The sequence below is a fragment of the Typopeltis vanoorti genome, chromosome 8 (genome assembly GCF_054136105.1).
Source record: "Typopeltis vanoorti isolate ZY-2024b chromosome 8, IOZ_Tvanoo_1.0, whole genome shotgun sequence".
Lineage (NCBI taxonomy): Eukaryota > Metazoa > Arthropoda > Arachnida > Uropygi > Thelyphonidae > Typopeltis > Typopeltis vanoorti.
The window spans coordinates 145084095-145105792 of NC_143556.1; the positions used below are offsets into that span (position 1 = coordinate 145084095).

At 36.7% G+C, this 21698-nt stretch overlaps 1 protein-coding gene across 4 annotated transcripts in view; it reads right to left on the minus strand.

Annotated features, from left to right (window-relative positions):
* The window catches only part of ash2 (Set1/Ash2 histone methyltransferase complex subunit ash2), a 315384-nt gene extending 299421 nt beyond the window's left edge, over positions 1–15963 (minus strand). For all 4 annotated transcript variants that reach the window (XM_090396985.1, XM_090396987.1, XM_090396984.1 and 1 more), the window contains exon 1: positions 15912–15963. In XM_090396985.1, the coding sequence (XP_090253111.1) occupies positions 15912–15940 (29 nt within the window). In that variant the 5' untranslated portion in view covers positions 15941–15963. The remainder of the gene's footprint in view (positions 1–15911) is intronic.
* Positions 15964–21698: the final 5735 nt, after the last annotated feature.

A 21698-nucleotide genomic window follows, 5' to 3' on the forward strand; every position in this document is an offset into this window, starting at 1 on the left:
CACTCATTTACCACTCTAAAAGTAAAGAACCCAGCTCTAAAGCTCTAACACCACTGCTAACCACACTCTTGCCCAGCTTCCATAGGTGTCCCCTAGTTCTCCAACCACCAGTCCTGATCTCAAAAATATCCTCTGAATTAATCTTATACAATCCTTTTAGCAATTTGAATGTCTCAATCATATCTCCCCTTTTCCGCCTATCAACCAGTTTCTGCAACCCACAAATCTTCAACCTGTTCTCATATGGTTCATTCCATAGACCTGCTATCATCTTAGTCACTCGCCTCTGGATCCTCTCCACCTCCTCCCCATCAAGAAGGAACCGAGGTGACCAAATCTGGGCACAGTAATCAAGATAAGGTCTTATTAAGGCTCGGTACAGAGGTACAATAACTTGCTTGTCTCTGCTTGTTAAGGTATTTTTCAACAACCAAGTGAGTTGATGAGCTGATTTAGCTACTTTCGCAATGTGCCCCCCTAAACTTCATCTGCCTATCCACCAACACTCCCAAGTCCCTGGCCTCATCAATCTCTTGGAGTATAGTTCCACCCATGTGGTATACTGCTGCTAATCTTTTCACCCCAAAATGCATAACCTTACATTTTGTCACATTAAATTGACATCCATTCTCCTTAGCCCAGAACTCCAATCTATCTAAGTCATCCTGCAAGACTTTGACATCTTCTGCATTCACTATCGCCCTCCCCAACTTTGCATCATCAGCGAACAAATGAACTGTTCCACTTAGATCTTTCCCTATATCGTTAGTTAGACTTTAATTGATAAATATATAAATAAATAAATATATAAATAAATAAAACGATAATCTAAGCAATTATATTTATACAATCCACCTCATTGAGTTTCAAACATTCCAATGATATGATAGCAGGAACAATGAACTACTCTATCATAAAATTCAATCATAAGTACACATATAATTAATCAAAAAAATTTCAATAGCTCAATATTTTCTCCAAGGAAAATTAACTGCGTTCATGCTTCACTCATTAGCAATTACACAGATTTACAAGAAATATTAACACTCTAAATACTATCTCCTTAAACTAGACAATTTAACAGTTCGATAGGGAATTCTTTCTTAATTCACCAACAATTAATGAATATATAGACTCACATGGGTCTCTTCCTATCTTGCATGTGTCTTCCGTCCTTTTTTTCTTATTCTGGCGCCTGAGGGGGGGGGGGGTTCTCTCCTCCATTCCGTGTTTTGGAATTCTCCTCGAAGCAATACAGGGCACCGATGAATAGTCGTGGCAGCTGGCAGGATATAGGGTAGGCTTTCCGGCGTCTTGAACTGCCCAGCGAAGGATTTCTGCGTAGGTCAGGTCTTGCACTTACTCAACTTCAGGACCTTTACGGCAAGATTTCTCCTTAACTTATCGCCTCTGGATATCTTCGGCTGTGACTGGAGCGCTACTGGTGGACGGGTCTCTCCACTTCCCCACCGCAACTTTATGGCACCGTCCTCGTCCTCGATCTCTCGTGGATGGATCACTCAGGATGAAGAAAAGGAAGTCCTCCTCATCTCTGAACCAAACCTTTTAAACACCAGAGTCCCTGCACCTTGGATTAAATTTTTTGGAGCCCTAGCATCCCCGTGCGAGTCTTGCTAGGCAGTTTTTAGAACCCTGGATAATGTTTCTCAAATATTCGCCGACAATCTTACTTTCTCCCTTCACCTCCTTAATCCAGCCTACAGGCGTTTTCTTTTGATTCGTGCCACGCCCTTTCAATATTGAACTTGAAGGTCACCTGCGACGGGACTTGCAAACAATTTTCAAAAGACATGCCGAATTTCGGGCGATGCTCTTGGTTTCAATACATCTACAACCCTTCTTAAACAATGAGCGAGTTAATTCCCTTTGGGCTTATTTTGCTCTTTATACAGATAGCTTTACATAGAGAAATAAAATATACATTTGTACAAGAAAATTTAGGTGAATTCCTACTGCAAAAAGTCGATGTTTTAGATAATTTATTTTGGCAACATCAAATTTTTACACAGTCTTTAATTATAATATCAACACCTCTGATGATTATATTTCAAATTATATAATAGCACATACTATTAAAAGTGTTCAGCTGATGTTCAACATTTAATGAATGTGTGTGTTCTCCTTAATTATGTTGATAAGATACTGAATATCAGCCAAAGAACTTTAAAAGATAAAGTACTATGATTACATTTTATACTTATAATTAGGTTTTAGTGGAAAAACAACACAAAGAAATAATTAAACACAAATTTAAGAATTTCAATATTTTATCTGTCACAGAAACATCTTCTGGAATGCAATATAAAAATTGCATTAACACAAAAATACACAAGTGAAGGTGTACACCAGAATAAGTCAAAAAAAAAAAAAATGGGAGGGAGTTGGGGGAGGGGGGGTGGCACACCCTATGGATGAGGACAGATAACCTTAGCAACTGGCAGGTCATCTAAAAATCAATGATCCCCAAATCTTGGGGAGTTTAACATAACCATATTTGTTTAAAATCCAGTTGGTTTTTATATCTACTACTATCTCCAAAAATATCTTTCAGTGTGTATTTGCAGTGGGTTTTATTCTCCCATCTGATTCAGAGTAAAGTATACAAGGCAATCATTTTGATCACCTAGATCAAAATGATCATTGTGGTAGTGGATCTTGTACAAACCTAGAACAGAGTATTTTAGGGAAAATAAGGGCAGCCAACTTCATATAAAGTTTGAAAGCAGTGCAAAGTTTATATTTTCTTAAAGTTCTGCATATTTTTCTGAACTATTTTTGCTTATTACATCACAAGAAGGTGAGTATTGGACATTACATCAGAAGCCATGGTCTGTTCTCTGCATTCCTTATAAGGATATGTGGAGGTCTCCTTCCAACTGTACAAATTTCATCCTTAAGTACCCCTTAAGGTTTACTTGTATGTGGAATGAAAAATCCAAGTTTCTGGAAGGAAAAACCCTACTACTCAGTATGAGATCAGCTAATTCACCTACAATTGAAATAGCCCATACAGAGATTTCTCAGATGGGTTAACTTACGTATTTCGTATGCTTCTGTCATCCCACTACCATCAGTAGTTGTTATTTTTCTTGCAGTCTTTTAAGATTTTCTTCGGTCTGTTCAGATAATGTCTTCTTGTAATTGGATTTTGCCTTCCATACTTGACTGTCACCTTTCTTGCCTGAACCCTATACAGCTTGTGAGTTTGCATCCTCAACGTTCTTTTGCAGCTTCTGCTTAATGAAAATACTCATCCATATAAATCCTGCCTGATTTATCCTCCTAACCTTTAGCATACAGTCTGATATTTCTTCCTGTTGACTATCTCCTTTACAGATTATTATGCCATGGCATTGTAAAATTCTCACATAATCATGGTTTACTTATTGTTTGTTTTTACCATATTGTACATACAAAGGGCAAATTTCATAAATAGTAATAAGTTTTGTTATATGATAAAATAATTTTTTTAAAATATTGTTGATGCAAGTGTATGCCTTGGTATCGACACCAGTACATAGTTTAGTGGTAGTGTAGCAAAGAAACATATTTGTAGTAGTGTTCTTACCAACTCAGGGGCTCACATTGGTGAGTACAGGCATGGCAAACCCAAGATACCCAAGCTAGACCTGATCTTACTTCATACAATATACACTTGGTATATCGTATCTGGGGAGTGGTCTTCTACTCTTCTTTCCCTCTGCTCTCTCTTACTTCTTACTCCTCCCCCTCCCCCAGTGCTATTAGAGCAACTCGAGGGCGAGAGGGTGACTCTTTCCTCTCAAACTGTAGTTTTCACTATCTACTAAAAAAAGTGGCTGAATTCTAGTCAAGGAGTGGTGGTTGACAACAAAAGCTTAACCATTAAAACCAAATGAACTCTAACCAACCTAAAGATACATACCAGCTCAACCGTCGCCCAGTCAAATAAGGGTCACGCCCACTATTAGGGAACCAAGATAGTGAAGGCGAAAAATACCATTGGAACAAAACATCACCTAATAGACAGGAAAAACATAACAAGCATAGGAACATGGAATGCAAGAACTCTTCACCAGGAAGGAGCATTGGAAATTGTTACACCTGATATCTTAAGAATGTAGAATTCTCAGCTATCATGGTGTAACATGAAGAATAAATAAATTAAAAACCCTGCATAAAAGATAATGGATGAATTATTTAAAAGAAAAGGAAATATTCTTGCATCCAATAAAATATATAAAATATAAAGGTGTTTGTTGAACTAACTAACAAAAAAGAAAGAATATATTAATGTTGTAATATGATATAAAAGAGAAAATTTAACTAAATAAGACAGAAAAGGATTAGTCATAAGAGATGGTATGTGAGAGGCTAGAGATTAAAATATTAAGTAAATTCATAGAGAAATTTTGGAAAGGGGATTAAGTTAGAGGCTAGCAAAAGAAAAACAACAGACTATCGCTCAGGGCCGATTCCCGGATTGAGACATCGATACGAGCTCGCCGACCAAAGGACATTTGGTAGAAAAACGCCACCCTAATTGGTCGGTGAAGTAAAATCAAGTAGGGGGCGGAGAAAAGAAGTTAAAGAGGGTGCCGTTAGGAGAGCAAATATAAAAGGGTTGGGAAACCCCCCCTCACAAGAGGCTTTTTGGACTAGGAGGCTTTTAGACCTTTTTGGCTTTTGGTTTTTGGTTCTGTTCCAGGAGAGTTCTTCGCTAGCTCCTTCGTATGGGTTTCACGGTGTTTTCCTGAGTGGCGAGATTGGAGTTATATCTCCGTCGTCACAACACGGAAACAAAAGTGAGCGGAATTTCGGTTCCATATTTCCTATGTAAGAAGCGAAGAATGCCATATAGTCGAGGAAAAGAAAGCATATTCTTTGTGTTTCAACTTCAGTGACAACCACGAAAAAGGGAAAGCTGTAAAGAAATCGATATCCACGTCGCGAGTTGCACAGCCGTTATTTAGATGATTCAAAGTGTGTCCTGAATAACGAAAGGTAAAGATCGCATAGGCATAGTTCAATTCAAAAGGGAACATAAGAGAAGCAGATTATCGGAGAGGTTATACCAGGATACTTCAATCAGAAAAAGATAAAGGAAAGAAAGGTACTGTAAATTATATCTCGTGTTAACTAAGATTCGTCTGCATTAGTTATCATTATTCTAATACTGAACTGTTGAAGTGACCAAAAAAACAATACTAGGACTTTAGTATCTGACAGAATATATTGAAAAGTAAGCTGGCTAGTGTTAATGTTATATGAGTAATTAAGTGTCCTGAGAATTTTGCATGTCTATTATATTGTATAAGAAAGTTTAAATGTCATAGTTATGTGTTAGTGCAGTAAATGGTTTAGTTAAGCTACTTAAGTTTGGATAGTTAAATAGTGTGAATTAATCTTATATGTCCATGTTATATGAAGTTATGTGTTGAATGTGTATGGTGGCATGATCGTAATACCCATTATAGGATCATAGCTTAATTATTTATGATAAGCTAATGTCAGTTTGTAAATATTTAGTATAGCATTGAATTGAGTAATAACTAAAATTTGAATTTTACCATGTTAAGGAATTTAATAAACCTTTTGTCCAATGATAAAACAGTTGTTTGAAATTGCTGTCCAATGCACCACTTGAAAAATTACGAACCTAATCACGCGGGAAATTAATGTGTTAAGAAACGAGATAAAGTGTCACGACTCAACATAGTTACACTTTCTGACATATTTTAGTTCTTTCTCCTTGTTTTTGTATATAATATCTCAAATTAAATATCCCAAAAGGCACAGCATAATACAAATATTAGGGATACTAAGGGGAGAAATAACTTAAGTATTAGTAAATTTTTTGGTGATATCTTGAGCACAGATAATAGTAGAACATTGATAAGCAAAAATTATTAGATAGAATAAAAATCATAAAAAGGGACACAACAAAATATAACTGCATGAATTAGATAACTACCGATGGGAAGTGATTGGGCTCTGCGAAACCAGATGAACTGGAAAAGGAGAATTCCCCCATGGACAGTACAAAATCTTAACTTCAGGCAGGGAGGACAACAAACACCAAGAAGGAGTAGCACTTATATATTAAAACCAAAGGCTCAAAACTCTCTATTGTCCTACAATCCTATCTCACCTAGGATAATTAAAGCAAGATTTAAAACATCAATCGGATCACTAACTATTATTCAAGTATACTCACCAACTTCAACATAATCAGAAAAAGACATTGAGGAGTTCTACACAGATTTGCAAAAAGCAGTACAACAGACATCAAATCAAGATCTCCTAATTGTAATGGGGGACTTGAACTCAAAAGTAGGCAAAGACTGGGATACCTGGCCAAGAGTAATCAGAAAGTTAGGGTATGGAGAAAGCAATGAACATGCTAAACTTCTGCTCAAATAATACACTAACAATAACCAACACTCTCTTTAAACATCCAAAACCCCAAAGAAAATGGACGTGAATATCACCAGACAGACAAACCAAGAATATGATAAACTATATTATTGTAAACCAAAGATGGAAACCAAGTATCCTAAACTGCAGATCCTTCTCTGCAGATTGTGGATCAGATCATAAGCTAGTATTAGCAAACCTAAGAATAAAGTTAAAATCTGGAAGCACTTTTAGAGTCAAGAGAAGACTGAATGTAACAAGACTACAATATTCTAAGAAATTATCAACTAGAACCAAATAAAAACCTGAAGAAACTACCAAAACAGATATATAAACATCGAAGAACATTGGTGCAAATTAAAGGAAATAATATTAAATTCGGCAGAAAAAACAATAGGTTACACAGAAAGAGAAAGTAAAAAGGATTGGATCTTAAATGAAGTAAAAAATGTTAAGTGATCAAAGGAAAAGCATGAAACTAAAACAGAACTATAATAGTAATGAATATAATAGATTAACCAGAGAAATTAGAAAACTAGTTAAAAGGGACAAGAAAAACTGGTTAGAAGAAAAATGCAAAATGGCAATAAAGGTTATGGAGTAAAAAGAAAATAACCTTCATGGATTATATAAACAAATAGACCAAATTAGTAAGACATGGACAACAAAAATTATAATGATCAAAAACAAAGAGGGACAACTAATTGAAAGGAAAACAAAAAGAATGGCCAGATGGGAAGAATACTTCAAAGATTTATATAATAAAAACAGCTCCCAGGATATTATGATTCCAGCCACTGAAATGGAAGAGGAAACAAATATCTTTACCAAAGAAATAATAGCACACAGCATAGAAAAACTCAAAACTAGGGAAGCACCTGGCATTGATCAAATACATGCAGAATTCTTAAAAGCAGGAGAGGAACAACTTTTGGAACCATTAATTGGACAAATCAGTGATAACTCCTATATATAAAAAAGGAGATAAAACAGAATGCAATAATTACAGAGGCATTAGCCTCCTCAGTATTCCAAGTAAGGTTTTTACGAAAGTACTCCAAAAACAAATTAAGCCATATATAGAACTGGCACTAGGAGAAGAACAAGCCGGTTTCAGACCATGACGAAGCACAATTGATCAACTATTCGCCTTAAGACAGCTAATAGAAAAGACACTACAGTACAACCAAAGTTGCTACATACATTTCATAGACTTTCGTCAGGCATTTGATTCAATCCATAGAAAAGAACTATGGAAAACTATGGAAGAATTTGGAATTCCCAACAAAACCATAAGAATAATAAAGAATCTGTATGAGAAATCTGAAAGTGTAGTATGAGTGTTGGTGAATAGGGAGTTGAAATTTAGGTGGCACATTGCAAAAGTGACTAAATCAGCCCATCAAATCACTTGGTTACTGAAGAATACTTTGACGAGCAGAAACAAGCAAGTTATTGTTCCTCTGTATCGAGCCTTGATAAGACCCCATCTAGACTATTGTGCCCAGATATGGGCACCAGGGTTTCTTCTTGATGGAGAGGAGGTGGAGAGGATCCAGAGACGAGTAACCAAGATGATAGCAAGTCTATGGAATGAACCTTATGAGAACTGGTTGAAGATTTGTGGGCTGCAGAAATTGGTTGATAGGCGGAAGAGGGGGGATATGATTGAGACATTCAAATTGATGAAGGGTTTCTATAAGATTAATTCAGAAGATATTTTTGAGAACAGGACTGGTGGTGGGAGGACTAGGGGCCATCCATGGAAACTGGGCAAGAGTGTGGTTAACAAGGGTATTAGAGGTAGGTTTCTTACTTGGAGAGTGGTGAATGAGTAGAATAAGCTGCCAGAGACTGCTGTGGGTGCCATGACTGTGAATGAGTTCAAGGTGAAGTATGATAGATACTGTGTGGATGTTGAATAGTTGTTCTTGACATGATGTTAGTGCCTCCCTCGATGAGTCTAAAGCAGGGATCACCAAACTTCTTTGACCGTCGACCACTTCAAGAGTTTCTTGACTTTTTATCAACCCCCCCCCTCTATTTTACTATTACGTAATTATAATAGGACAAGCAAAAAAAGACGCTTATGTGAGTTTTTAGATTGTTTATTTTATAGTTACAGTGTTTATTGTATGTATAACATAGCATATATTATTATACTGGCTTAACGTCAAAGGGATACGTTTTTGTTTTTGACGTCCTTCTTAACATTACATATTTGATAGGAGGGATAAATAATATATAAAATATAAAATTTAATTTTGATAACAAAATAACAATAATACAATCTTCCTTTATATATATATATATATATATATATATATATATATATATATATATATATATATATATATATATATATATATATATAAAACTTTTATTAACTTAGTATACAATTTACTAACGTTGTCAATGTGAAGGGTGTGCTTCATGACTCTTGACAAGATTAGCAATTTTGGGTTCAAAATTGAATTGAATTGAAGAGGAAAAGTGTCAATGGGAGAATAGTGTGTGTGCTGCCTCGTTTTGACAATTACGAGTTAAGTAGACGAGCAATGATAATGAATGATATGATTGCAAGAATGTTCAGAAAAAGAGGTCTGGAGTTTGTTGATGTTTGGAGTGTGTTTGAAGGAAAAAGGCAGTTGTATGCTAGAGATGGACTGCATCTTAACATGGAAGGACATAAGAGATTGAAGAAGTTATTGTTTTCTGAACAGGTTGAAGTTATTGGGCAGGGAAACTAATATTGAAAAGGTTGAGTGTAAGAGAGAGAAACTTTAGCACTGATTGTGTATTTATTGATCCTTATAGGCAGAATAAATTGCAGAAGAGAGGGGAAAAAAATCGGCATAGGACTACGGTAGTTAGTGACTTATATATCAGTTCTAAAGCCGGTACAAGATCTAGAGGGAATCTGCAATTTTTGTATACCAATGCTAGAAGCATTAGAAATAAGAGAGAAGAATTTTTGGCATTAGTCAGTGAAATCTCACCAAAAGTTGTAGGCATTAGTGAAACTTGGCTGTCAGCAGAAGATGTGGTCACTGGAATTGAATGTGATGGGTACAGTATTTTCAGGGAGGATAGAGAAGATAGAACAGGAGGAGGAGTACTGTTGATGATAGCTGATGTGTTGCAGCCAAAGAAAGTAGTATATCATGATGATAGACATGTGAATGAGAGTTCATTTGAGGCAGTCTGGTGCGAAATAGTGACCAACGCAACCAAATATACAGTTGGATGCTGCTATAGGCCAGGGAGTACAGGGGGAGATATTGAATTCATGCATCAGCAACTTAGTGCAATGAGTGAAGGCTTAGTGATTATTATGGGGGATTTTAATTATGGTGATATCAATTGGAAGGAGGAAATATCACGTAGCAAAAAGGAAATGGAGTTCATACATCTGCTACGAGATAATTACTTGAAACAGCACGTAACTGAAGGGACACGTGGTGTGAGAGTGTTGGACCTGGTTATTGGTTCAGAGGTTATATGCATAAGTAAGGTGACCTCGTTACCTCCAGTTGGTGAAAGCGATCATGTGGTATTGACTTGGGAGGTTGCAAAATCTGTGGATTTTTCTATTAAGAAGGGGTATGTACGAAACTACAGGTTAGGCAATTATAACAAGCTTCGGAGTGAGCTTGCAGCCATCCCATGGCAGAACATATTGCAAGGGAAAGATGTTAGCAGTGCTTGGGATAAAATCAGTGGGTATCTGAGGAAAGCAATATCAGATTGTGTCCCCATGGTCAGGAGGTCAAACAAGGCAGGCATTAGATGGATGAGCAGTAGTATCAAGCTTGAACTACAAAAAAAGAAAATGTTATGGAGAATTTACAAGGAGAAGGGCGATCAGGACACCCATGAGCAGTACAAGGCTCAAGCTAGGAAGGTTACCAGCATAGTAAGAAAAGCTAAATCAGATTATGAGAAGACCTTAGCCAAAGAGATCAAGGGTAATCCCAAAGAGTTCTTCCGCTATGTGGCAAGTAAGAGGAAGAATGACTTCGGAAGGATAACCTTAGTGGGTGCTGATGGTATTGAGGTGACAAAATCAGACGTAATAGTCGAGTTACTGAGTGATCACTTCTCAAAAGTCTATCACCCAAGTGAGGATATCTCTATACCTATAGCAATACCTAATGTGAGAATTGAAGCTAAAGAATCAGAGGTATTAAATATATTGCGAAACTTAAATGCAAACACTGCGGTAGGCTTAGATGGAATATCAGCTCGGGTGTTGCGTGAATGTGCAAATGAATTGTCAACCCCTCTTACCTGGATATTTAATTTAAGTGTGAACTCTGGTATGGTCCCTAGGGAGTGGAAGTTAGGCAAAGTGGTTCCTTTGCATAAGGGTGGCTCTAAAACTGCAGTATTGAATTACAGACCAATCACCATCTCAGGAGTAGTGGTAAAAGTATTGGAAAAGTTGGTTAAAGACAAAATTCAAGAATGGGTGGATCAGGATATGATACTCTATAGAGGCCAACATGGTTTTGTTAAAGGTAGATCCTGCCTTAGCAATCTATTAACTATCCATAATAGAATAACATCAGAGTTGGACAAAGGAACTGGCTACACAGTGGTACTTCTGGATTTTGCTAAGGCTTTTGACAGGATACCCCATAGAACACTGTTACGCAAATTGGAGCAGATGGGAATGGATATTAAATTGGTGATATGGATAGGAGAATGGCTCAGGGAGAGATACCATAAGGTGGTGTATGGAGGAGCCGAGTCCAGAATGAGGCAGGTGACCAGTGGTGTGCCTCAGGGCTCTGTGCTTGGGCCAATGTTGTTTAATTTGTATATAAATGATATAGGAAACGGCTTAAAGGGAGATATTCAGTTGTTTGCTGATGATGCAAAGTTGTGTAGTGCAATAAAAAATCAAGCTGATGTTGAAAGTTTGCAGGAGGATTTAAATAAGCTGGTAAAATGGGCAAAAGAAAATGGATGTCAGTTCAATGTGGAAAAGTGTAAAGTCTTGCATTTTGGGATTAAAAGATTACCAGCTGTGTACTACATCGATGGAAAGGTACTCCAAGAGATTGATGAGGCTAGGGACTTAGGGGTATTGGTAGATAAGGAGATGAAGTTCAGAGGACACATTGCTAAGGTGTCCAAGATTGCACATAGGATTACTTGGTTGTTGAGGAACACACTGACATCCAGAGATAAAGAGGTTATTATTCCCCTTTATAAATCATTGATACTTCCACATTTGGATTACTGTGCTCAGGTCTGGTCACCTGGATTCCTTGGAGATGAGGAGGCTGTGGAGAGGGTTCAGAGAAGAGTGACCAAGTTGGTGAGTGATATAAAAAATGCTCCCTACATTGATAGATTGAGAGCTTGTGGATTGCAGAGATTGGCTGATAGGCGAAGAAGAGGGGATATGATAGAAACATTCAAATTACTAAAAGGTTTTTATAGGATTGATGCAGGGGAAATGTTTCAGCTGTGTGATAGTGATGGAAGAACAAGAGGTCATCTCTGGAAATTAAAGAAGAGTGTGGTTAACAAAGGTGTCAGAACAAGGTTTTTTGCCTGGAGGGTGGTGAATGAGTGGAATTCATTGCCTGACTTTGTTGTGAGCTCTTCATCTGTAAATGAATTCAAGAAGAGATATGACAGATATTGTTTTGCTAGTTTGGGTCTCCCGCGATGAGTCTACTGACTCCATGGAGATACCCGTAATAATAATAATAATAATAATAATAATAATAATGTTGGATAAAAGGATAGCTAATATGGAGGGATATTGACAGAGATCTGAAGGAGTGATTGCTTTGAAAATAAAGGCCAAACTTAGAAATATCATTGTGATTCGAGTATACTTGCCAATAACACACCATATAGATGAGGAAGTCAAAGAGATCCATCAACAAATAGAGGAATGTTTACATTTGAAAAATAACAGAGATATACTGATAGTAATGGGAAATATGAATGCAAAGATAGGGAAAGGAGAGAGGATGGTCTCGTGGGCCCTTGGGAGAAAGAAATGAAAGTGAAGATAGACTGGTGGAGTTTTGTAGAAGACACAAATTGATAGTGACTAACACCTTATTTCAACATCATGAGAGAAGACTGTATACTTGGAGAACACCTGGACAGAGAGGTGAAGAAATGAAAAATCAGACTGATTACATTCTAATTAACTAGAGATATAGAAAAGTAATAAAAAATACAAAAACTTATCTTGGAACAGACTGCAATTGTGACCATAACCTGCTCACAATTGGAGTAAAAATCAGATTAAAACGAATAAATAATGAAATTGCAACTAGAAAAATAAGAATTGATGGACTAAAAAGAAAGGATATCAGAGAGAAATATCAACCTGAACTAGAAAATAAGATCAGTAATATTGATACTGATAGACTCCTAGAAGTAATCTGGACTGATTTAAGAGAGAAAATCAAGGAATGTGCTAAATGTCTTCTGGGTGAGGCAGAAAGGAGAGGAGAGGAAGGAAGCCAGCCCTGGATTACTGAGAAAGTGATAGGAAAAATGGACGAAAGAAGAAAATGGAAGAATAAAAACAACAACGAAGCCCAAGTCAGATATAAAGAGATAAATAAACAAGTAAAAATGCTGGCTAAAAAGGCAAAGGATGATTGGCTCAATCAGGTCTGCAAGGAAATAGAGAAAAATTATACAGCAAAGGATATTGGCCGAATGGTTAGTGTATCCACTCTCTAGCCAAAAGGCTGCAGGTTCGAATCTCACCGTGGGCATGGATGTTTGTGATTATCTGTGAAAATACTAGTGGTGGTCGGCAGTAGATGGCATTGGTGTAGATGATGAAGGTAGTTGAGGTTGGTAGATTGGTGGAGACGGAGAGTTGTAGAGTAGGTGCCCTCCCTCAGTGAGTCATTGGACTCCCTGGAGGTGTCATGTAATAATAATAATATAAGGAAGGTCTATTCTGAAGGATTAAATTTGATTTCAGGGAAGAAGAGAAGGCCAAAAAGGGGTGCTTTGAAGGATGAAAGAGGAAAGATTTTGTTGGAAAAAAATGAAAAACTGATAAGGTAGAAGAAGTATGTAACAGGACTTTATGGAAATGAAGATAATCTGGAATGTAATCAGACAAATAATGATGATACCCCAGAAATTAAGAAATGGGAAACCAACACAGCCATTAAGAGAATAAAGATAAGAAAGTTCCAGGAGTGGATGATATTCAAGGAGAGCTGCTGAAGGCATTGAAAAAGGAAGGAATAAAACTTCTACCCATCATCTTCGATAGAAGTCTGGAAGAGGATAGAATACCTAAAAGACTTCATGAGATCTATTTTTATTCCTATTCCCAATATCAATAGAACTATCAGCTTGATTAGCCACGTTGCAAAAGTCCTAATCAACATAATATATAGAAGAATGGAACAGATGATAGAGAGAAAGAATTAAATGAAGCACAGTTTGGCATCAGGAGAAACAGAGGAACCAGGGAAGCTATTACAACACTACGGATATTGGAAGAAAGAATGATTAAGTGCAATAAAGATTTATATCTATGCTTTGTGGATTATGAAAAAGTTTTCAATAATTTTAATTACTTTGTTTTATTTGATATTTTGCATAAAATAGGAATAGATGAAAAAATTATCAGACTCTTGTTCAGAATATATAAAACTCAAGAAGCCAGGGTTAGATTTGAAGGAGAGGATACTGAATGGATCCCCATAAGAAAGGGTCTGAGGATAAGGGTGTAGGATGGCCCCACTCCTTTTTAATGTTTATAGTGAATGGATGATGAGGGAGGCCTTGGAAGATCTGAAGGATGGAATAAAGATAAATGGACATCTGATAAATAATATAAGATATGCAGATGATATTGTACTTATGAGCGAAACAGAGAAAGGTTAGCAAAGAATTTTGAATAGACTGAATAGGGTTGGAAATGAGAGATATAAAATGAAAATAAACATTCAGAAGAAAAAAGTGATGAAGATTTCAAGGAAAGGAAACGATGGGATGGAAATCATTTTGAATGGACAAAGAATAGAGAATGTAAAAAGTTTTGAATACCTTGCGAGTTAGATAATAGATGACAATACATCTAATTATAAAATTAAGAACAGAATTAAAAAGCAAAAGCAGCATTTTTCCATATATACCACATATTAGGAAACAGAAAGCTGAACAGTTAAAGTAAGAATCCTCAAGACAATGATCTGGAGCATGGAGACGTACGGATGTGAGTCCTGGACGATCAATAAGGAGATGAGTAACCGATTGAATGCGTCTGAAATGTGGTGCTTGAGAAAAATGGATCATATCAGCTGGACTGAAAGAGTGAACAGTGAAGAGGTTCTTAGGAGATTTGATACAGGGTTCTAGAGAGCTCCCCAGAATAGTATTGCAGGGGATGGTGGAGGGAAGGAGAGGAAGAGGAAGACCCCCCCCCATCGACTGCAATGGAAAGACAACATCAAAGACTGGACGGGCAAGAGTCTAATATAAGCAAGAGACAGAGAGGTATGGAAGCAGACTGTTCATCAGTTGCAACCCTCTTAAAACAGGAGGCCACAGGATTAGATTAGACATATACATAAACACACACATACACACATATATATATATATGTTAAAGATGCCTAGCTATTTTAAACATGGTTTTACTCCATTTCCCAATTCAGCAAACAGACAAATAAGTCAAGTTTGTCCAAGGTAAAATACTTTCTACATATATATATATATATATATATATATATATATATATATATATAATTATATATTGTTTCTTGTTGTATAATTTAATGTAAAGAATTTTGGGGGTAGAAATCGGTCCCGAAGTAATCCACTGATCAGCTTGTTAGAAACTTTCCCATCTCAAATTTGTATTTTGCAGTTCCTCATCCAGGTTACCACCAATTATAGTTTTTCAAATTCTCATTTCAATTATACTTAAAAAATTAAAGTGCAGATTTACTGTACGTCCAGACCAACATCCTCCTTCATCAGAGCTGCATGCTCTTTATCCAACAAGATATCTTGTTGCTTTAGATTTTGTTAACCAAGTCAAATAAGAAATGCGAAATGAAAACCTAAGTTATCCCTGCGGGGTGAAAACCGTCAGTTTCATGTGTGCTCACGTAACTAACTCGCTTCCGCTTAGAAAAGGCCTTTCATTCTGAAGAAATGTTCCTAATGTCAATGACAAGAATTGAACCTCGGTTTTTTCCAACCGAATGTAAATACACCATATACGCTGATAAATGAAAGATTTACGCTCAACTCTTCCAAAACTAATCTTACAATTACATCAGTAGATACTCTAACCACGTGTATGAATTAAATGTCAAGAAAATAAACATCCAAATGCAAATTCTCGCGTTATCTATCGCTTCATTCTGAAAAATAGAACTATTCAAAAACCAACATATTATACGCATCACTGTCTGCCTAAGTCCTAAACACTATCATATGAACTCCCCTGCACAACATCTAGAAAATTTAAACACTCACCAAACACCTTCAACACAATTTTCCGCCATCACCTAGGCACATATATATGAATAACGCCACCTTAAAATCTGCCAGTGTTGTCATGTAGATAAAAGCATTCCTCACAAAAACTAAATAAATGCTACTTAAATATAAAGAGCTAATAAGCTTCATTTCGGAGATATAAACAATATTTTAAATTAAGGGGATATAAAATCCACATTGTTTCAAAACCGAATAAGAAACTCAAAGATTGGAATCAGAGAGTTTCATGCCGAATATAGTAAACTATAAAGTATCGGCGATCACTAGCGTGAGCTAATGCAAGTGACCCTAGTACGTAGTACAATACCGGATAACTCGTTGCAAAGGTGGGGAAAGTTCAGATCGCTATTCTTAGGTATTTTCCATAATGTAAAAACACATTTCCTAGGAAATGTATGCTGTTATTACATCATGGAGGGAGGTCACTACCCAGACCGGTTTCAGCCTTTTTTGAGGCTTCATCAGTGAGTAGCTAGACCATAATACCTTTGTGTTTCTTATTCTGTTTTGAAACAATGTGGATTTTATATCCCCTTAATTTAAAATATTGTTTATATCGCCGAAATGAAGCTTATTAGCTCTTTATATTTAAGTAACTTAATGGTTGCACCTCTTTGGAAACTCGTATAGCAGAGTATATAAGTTCTTTTCGCTATACACTTTGGTATTATGGTAAATCCCCTTAATTTAAAATAAATAAATGCTTAAAATATCCAATTAACAGGATGAGGATGAGATTACCTCACAATTTGGAAAATAAACAAAAACATTAGCATTCTTTGAGATGTCATACTTGGAGGAATTATTTTGTGACATACATATACTTCTTATATGATATAATAACCTCTCTCATTCTCCATATCTCTCTCCTCTCAATAAGTAGTGACTCCAGGAGGATTATTGTAATAATAATAATAATTGACCCAGCAGCCAGACTACGTTGAATACAGTCATCAGTGCGATCAACTCCAACAAAGAAATCAAAGGAACAAACATTTACAGGGAGAGCCAAGCAAAAATATTGGCATATGCTGACGACATCACATTAACCTTAGAGACGGAAACATCCATAGAGGAGTCAATGAAATTACTAGACGCTTTTGCGAAAGCTTCTGCCCAGAAAGTAAACCTGAATAAATCTCATTGCATGCTAATAGGAAAATGGGAAAATAACCCTGAGATTCCTCAAGGCATAAGAACTCAGGAATAGTTACTGGTTCTGGGAGTTAAAATAGGCGGTCCAGAAAGTATGAAGAACAGTGGAAAGAACTCCACGCAGCTGTTGCGTGGAAAATAAATACCACGCGCCCAAGGCAACTATCTGTAAGAGGAAAAGCGCGAATATGCAACATATATTTATCCTCTTGCATCTGGTACAAAGTGAACAACATCCCATACCATGGGCAATGGGCAGACAAGATCCACAGGCTGTGCGCCACCTACATCTAGAGCTGTCGGTACGAACCGATGAGGAGAACAACGCTCTTTCACGAATTAGAAGCCAGAAGTCTAGGTCTACTTAATATTCACTTAAAAACAGTTATCAACAGAGCGAACACTGCAGAAATAGCAAACACTGAGTCATACCACGGATATGCAATAGCATTCCGACAGAAATGCCTTCCACACAGAATAATCAGCACAATGCCAGAGATTCACGGAAGACTTCCTAGAATGTTTACAGAGATGGCGGAGGGATACGTATTTGTGACAGAGCGCATCAACACTGAAACCTTAATAAGTCAAAAAACAAAAGCAACATACTACAAACTAAGCAGAACAACCATTCCCATACCACAACATAGAGAATTAAGAAGAGGACAAATCACAATCAGTCCGGTATTAAACAAAGTCTTCAAGCTCCCAATACATCCACAGTATAACACCTTCTTCTTTAAAGTATACCATGCATGCCTACTAACCAAGATGTGGATAGTGGCTAAAGGTATACTCCTTGAAGGGCATGCAACATGTCAGTTTTGCCAGGAACCGGAAACACTATACCACCTAATGTTATATTGCAAGGAAGCAGAAGTAACTTGGAAAGCCGTTAAAAGATGGCTTCGCGAAATCAAATTAATCAATGAAGAAGTATTATTCTGGCTAAAAGGAAAACATATAAAGAGGGTGCAAACAGTTGTTCTATTCCTAAAGATGTACGCAAATTGGGCTCACAGGTGCGACAAAGCGTATGGAAGAGAAGAGAAGACAGTCCCGGAACCATTTCAAAATTACATCACTATATCCAGGAGGAGATCACCAATTCACTCCAGTCTAGAAGAATGACTACAGAGGAATGGGCACACTTAACCTCCAACCTTACATCAGACGAACCCTCCAACCAACAACAGAACGACACCTTCATCACTCCTAGTGGACATGGGGCAAATCGGAAGTAAAATCGGAAGGATACTAGCTCTCCACCTCCATCAGAGGAAACAGCGTCTGAGTCACTTGGAACAGATCTCCTACTGCAGGAAAAAAAAGTGCTCTTCTACTTCAATGCAAACAATGAACTCAGTGTTACAAGTTTAACTGAAAAAGAAAAAAAAACTACCAGGAAAATTACAAAACCCCGAATTTTATGTAACATACGTGAAAGCTTTGTATGTGATTATAACTGCCACTTGTAATATAATAGAAGAAATTCTGTATATGATTGCATATGAATGTTATTTCGCTGTACAGATGTATATATGATTTATCTTGTAGAATATATAGTTTGCTAAATATATAATAAGTGTGATATATATTTATATATATGGTATGTAAATATAATTTACTGTATATTCCTTAAAGAAAAAAAAGTGTTGAACCCAACTGAGAGAGAGAAGAAAAAAAAAAAAGCTAACAAACCTGAAATATACCTTAATTGATGTAATAGGAAGTAATGTGTATGTAACCAATAATGAGATTCCCTGTATATAAGTAAAGGAAGTCAAGGCATTTTAAGAGAACAGTAATGTAACAACTACATTATAACATGATGATATAATATAACATGAAACTTCGATTGAAATAATGGTATAACAATTGTATATATTGTATATATAATTCATTCATCATCATCATCATCATGCATATCAAGGATTTCGGCGGCCTAGTATGGCCTGTTCCGGAGTTAGAACTCATCGTTGAATCGTTTAAGAAAACGTCCTGGTTTTCTTTTTCCTAATGGCTTGTACTTTAAGGCTTGTTTTGGTAATCTTATGATGTAAATAATTGCAAACGTTGATAATAAAGTTGTTCATGAAAAAAAAAAAAAGAAAAAGCTGCTTTGAATGCACCGGTTCTCGTCCGATCACCGAAGTTAAGCAGCGTTGGGCCCTGTCAGTACTTGAGAGGGTCTCACCTGGGAACACCGGGTGCTGCTAGCTCTCTTCCTTTGGATAATTAAAATATGGAGGAAATGTTTAAGCGCCTCCGTACCGCAATTGGAAGAACGACGGTACATTGTGCCCTTCGACTGGAACAGGCCTAAGTTCGATTCTCGTCGCGACGGGAAGAATCTTTATTTGGACGATTTCAATCGAAGGCGAGTTAGCAGAGGTCAGCGCCGGCAATCTCAGGGGTGCAGGATGTGCAATGCACCGGGGCCCCACGATCGCCTGGGCACAGTCTATACACATTTGCGGAAACGTATTATATTCAAATGGTTTTTTTTGTTTGTTTGTTTTCCTGTGCCAAAATCATTTGCAGGTAAGAGGTTTACAATATGTTTATTTCGAATCCTTTAATTTTTACCTTTGAAAAATATTTTAGGGCCCCAAAAGGTTTCTTGCACCCGGGCCCCTTTATAAAGAAGGCTGGTCCTGACGGCAGGGTTTTTTCACCTGGAAACTCGCGTTTTTCATCCAGCATACAGACAAATCGTCCCTTCAGAACAGACGCAATTTACCGACAAAAAATACTAGTTGCAGTAGTGGTGGAGGTGGGCGGTAGATGGCGTTGATGGAGATGATTCGTACTAGAGGTTCGGTGTAGTGGTTGAGACAGTTGTAGGTGCCCTCTCGCGATGAGTCTTCAGACTCCTTGGAGGTATCAGGAATAATAATAATAATAATAATAATAATAATAATAATAATAATAATAATAATAATAATAATAATAATAATAATAATAATAATAATCTGAAAGCATAACATTATGACCGCTCATACAACGAGCATCCTCTTCGTTCATCGTTTCATTTAGTCTTGAACTATATAAAAATACACCATCCTGAAGGATGGTGTGTTTTGAATGTTCAAGAACATATGTGTTCAAGAACTTGAAGCAGCTGAAAGGCCTGTAAATTGTTTCAATGAAGATAATCCAAGTAATAACAAGCAGCATCACTTAAAGGCTACACAACAAACCAGAAAAATGTGATTGCAGGACAACTGATGAGCATCAGACAAAGACAGCAACTACCAAAACTGAAACAAAGCCCAGCACAAATCTAGATGCAAAATTGAACAACATCAACTTAATAATAGAAACAACTCCTACAGAACATTAGGAGAAACAAATCAGCTCATGTACACTGCTGGTTGTAGTTTCAACAGAGTATGGTTATACAATAAAACAGTTGAATAAATGAATAAGAGGAATTCCAAAATCGATCTAACGTTTAGAATAAAAAATAAACTCTAAGCAGATGTGAGTAATTTGGAGAATTTAAAGCAATGAAAGTTAAACAGCAAAAGATCAAGAGCAGTCTAGTAAACTATACAACCATGAAATGAATCAACAACGGGAGTATTAAAAGAATTTCAACAAACAATTGTGGTCACAGCAAAATAAATAAATAAATAAAATATTCGCTATGAACACAGAATAAATCAGTACAGGCAAAGCATTCAATTCAGAACTAACTAGCATCAATATTGCCAAAATATTGATGGGAAATCAGAAAACGATGCTGAACACCTAAGCGCAGAAGAAACACTCAAGTACTGGAAGAAACTCTGGGATAATCCAGAGTTTAGTAGCAGGAGACCTGCTACTAAACTCTGGATATATATATATATATATATATATATATATATATATATATATATATATATATATATATATATATATATATATATATATATATATATATATATATATATATATATATATATATATATAAAAGCGCTTCCGTAGCGCAATTGGAAGAACGACGGTACATTGCGCCTAAGTTCGATTCTCGTCGCGACGGGAGGAATCTTTATCTGGTCGATTTCAATCGATGGTGAGTTAGCCGATCTCATACGGAGGTAGAAGGGTTTTTTCTCCCGGAAACTCGGGTTTTTCATCTCGCATACATACAAATCGGCCCATCAGAACACACGCAATTTACAGACAAAAATTACTAGTTGTGGTGGTGTTGGAGGTGGGCGGTAGATGGCGTTGATTCGTAGTAGAGGTAAGGTGTAGAGACAGTTGAAGATGTCCTCCCGCGATGAGTCTTCGGACTCCTTGGAGGTATCAGGAATAATAATAATAATAATAATAATAATAATAATAATATATATCCCAAAATTCACGCACGATTTAAATTTAGCGCCATTTGCGGAAAAGTGTTGCCAACGAGAAAAAAAAAAAAAAAAGACAGCGTGACAGCTGACAGTTCAGGGTTATTAAAAATGGAGCGCTACACGAAAGAACAATGCTTGAATGGATATGGAACAACAACAAGTGGATGCTTATTTTTCGAACAAAATCATCTTCAGCGGTGAGACTCATTTTCATCTTGATGGCTTCGTTAATCGACAAAATTGTCGCATTTGGGGTTCA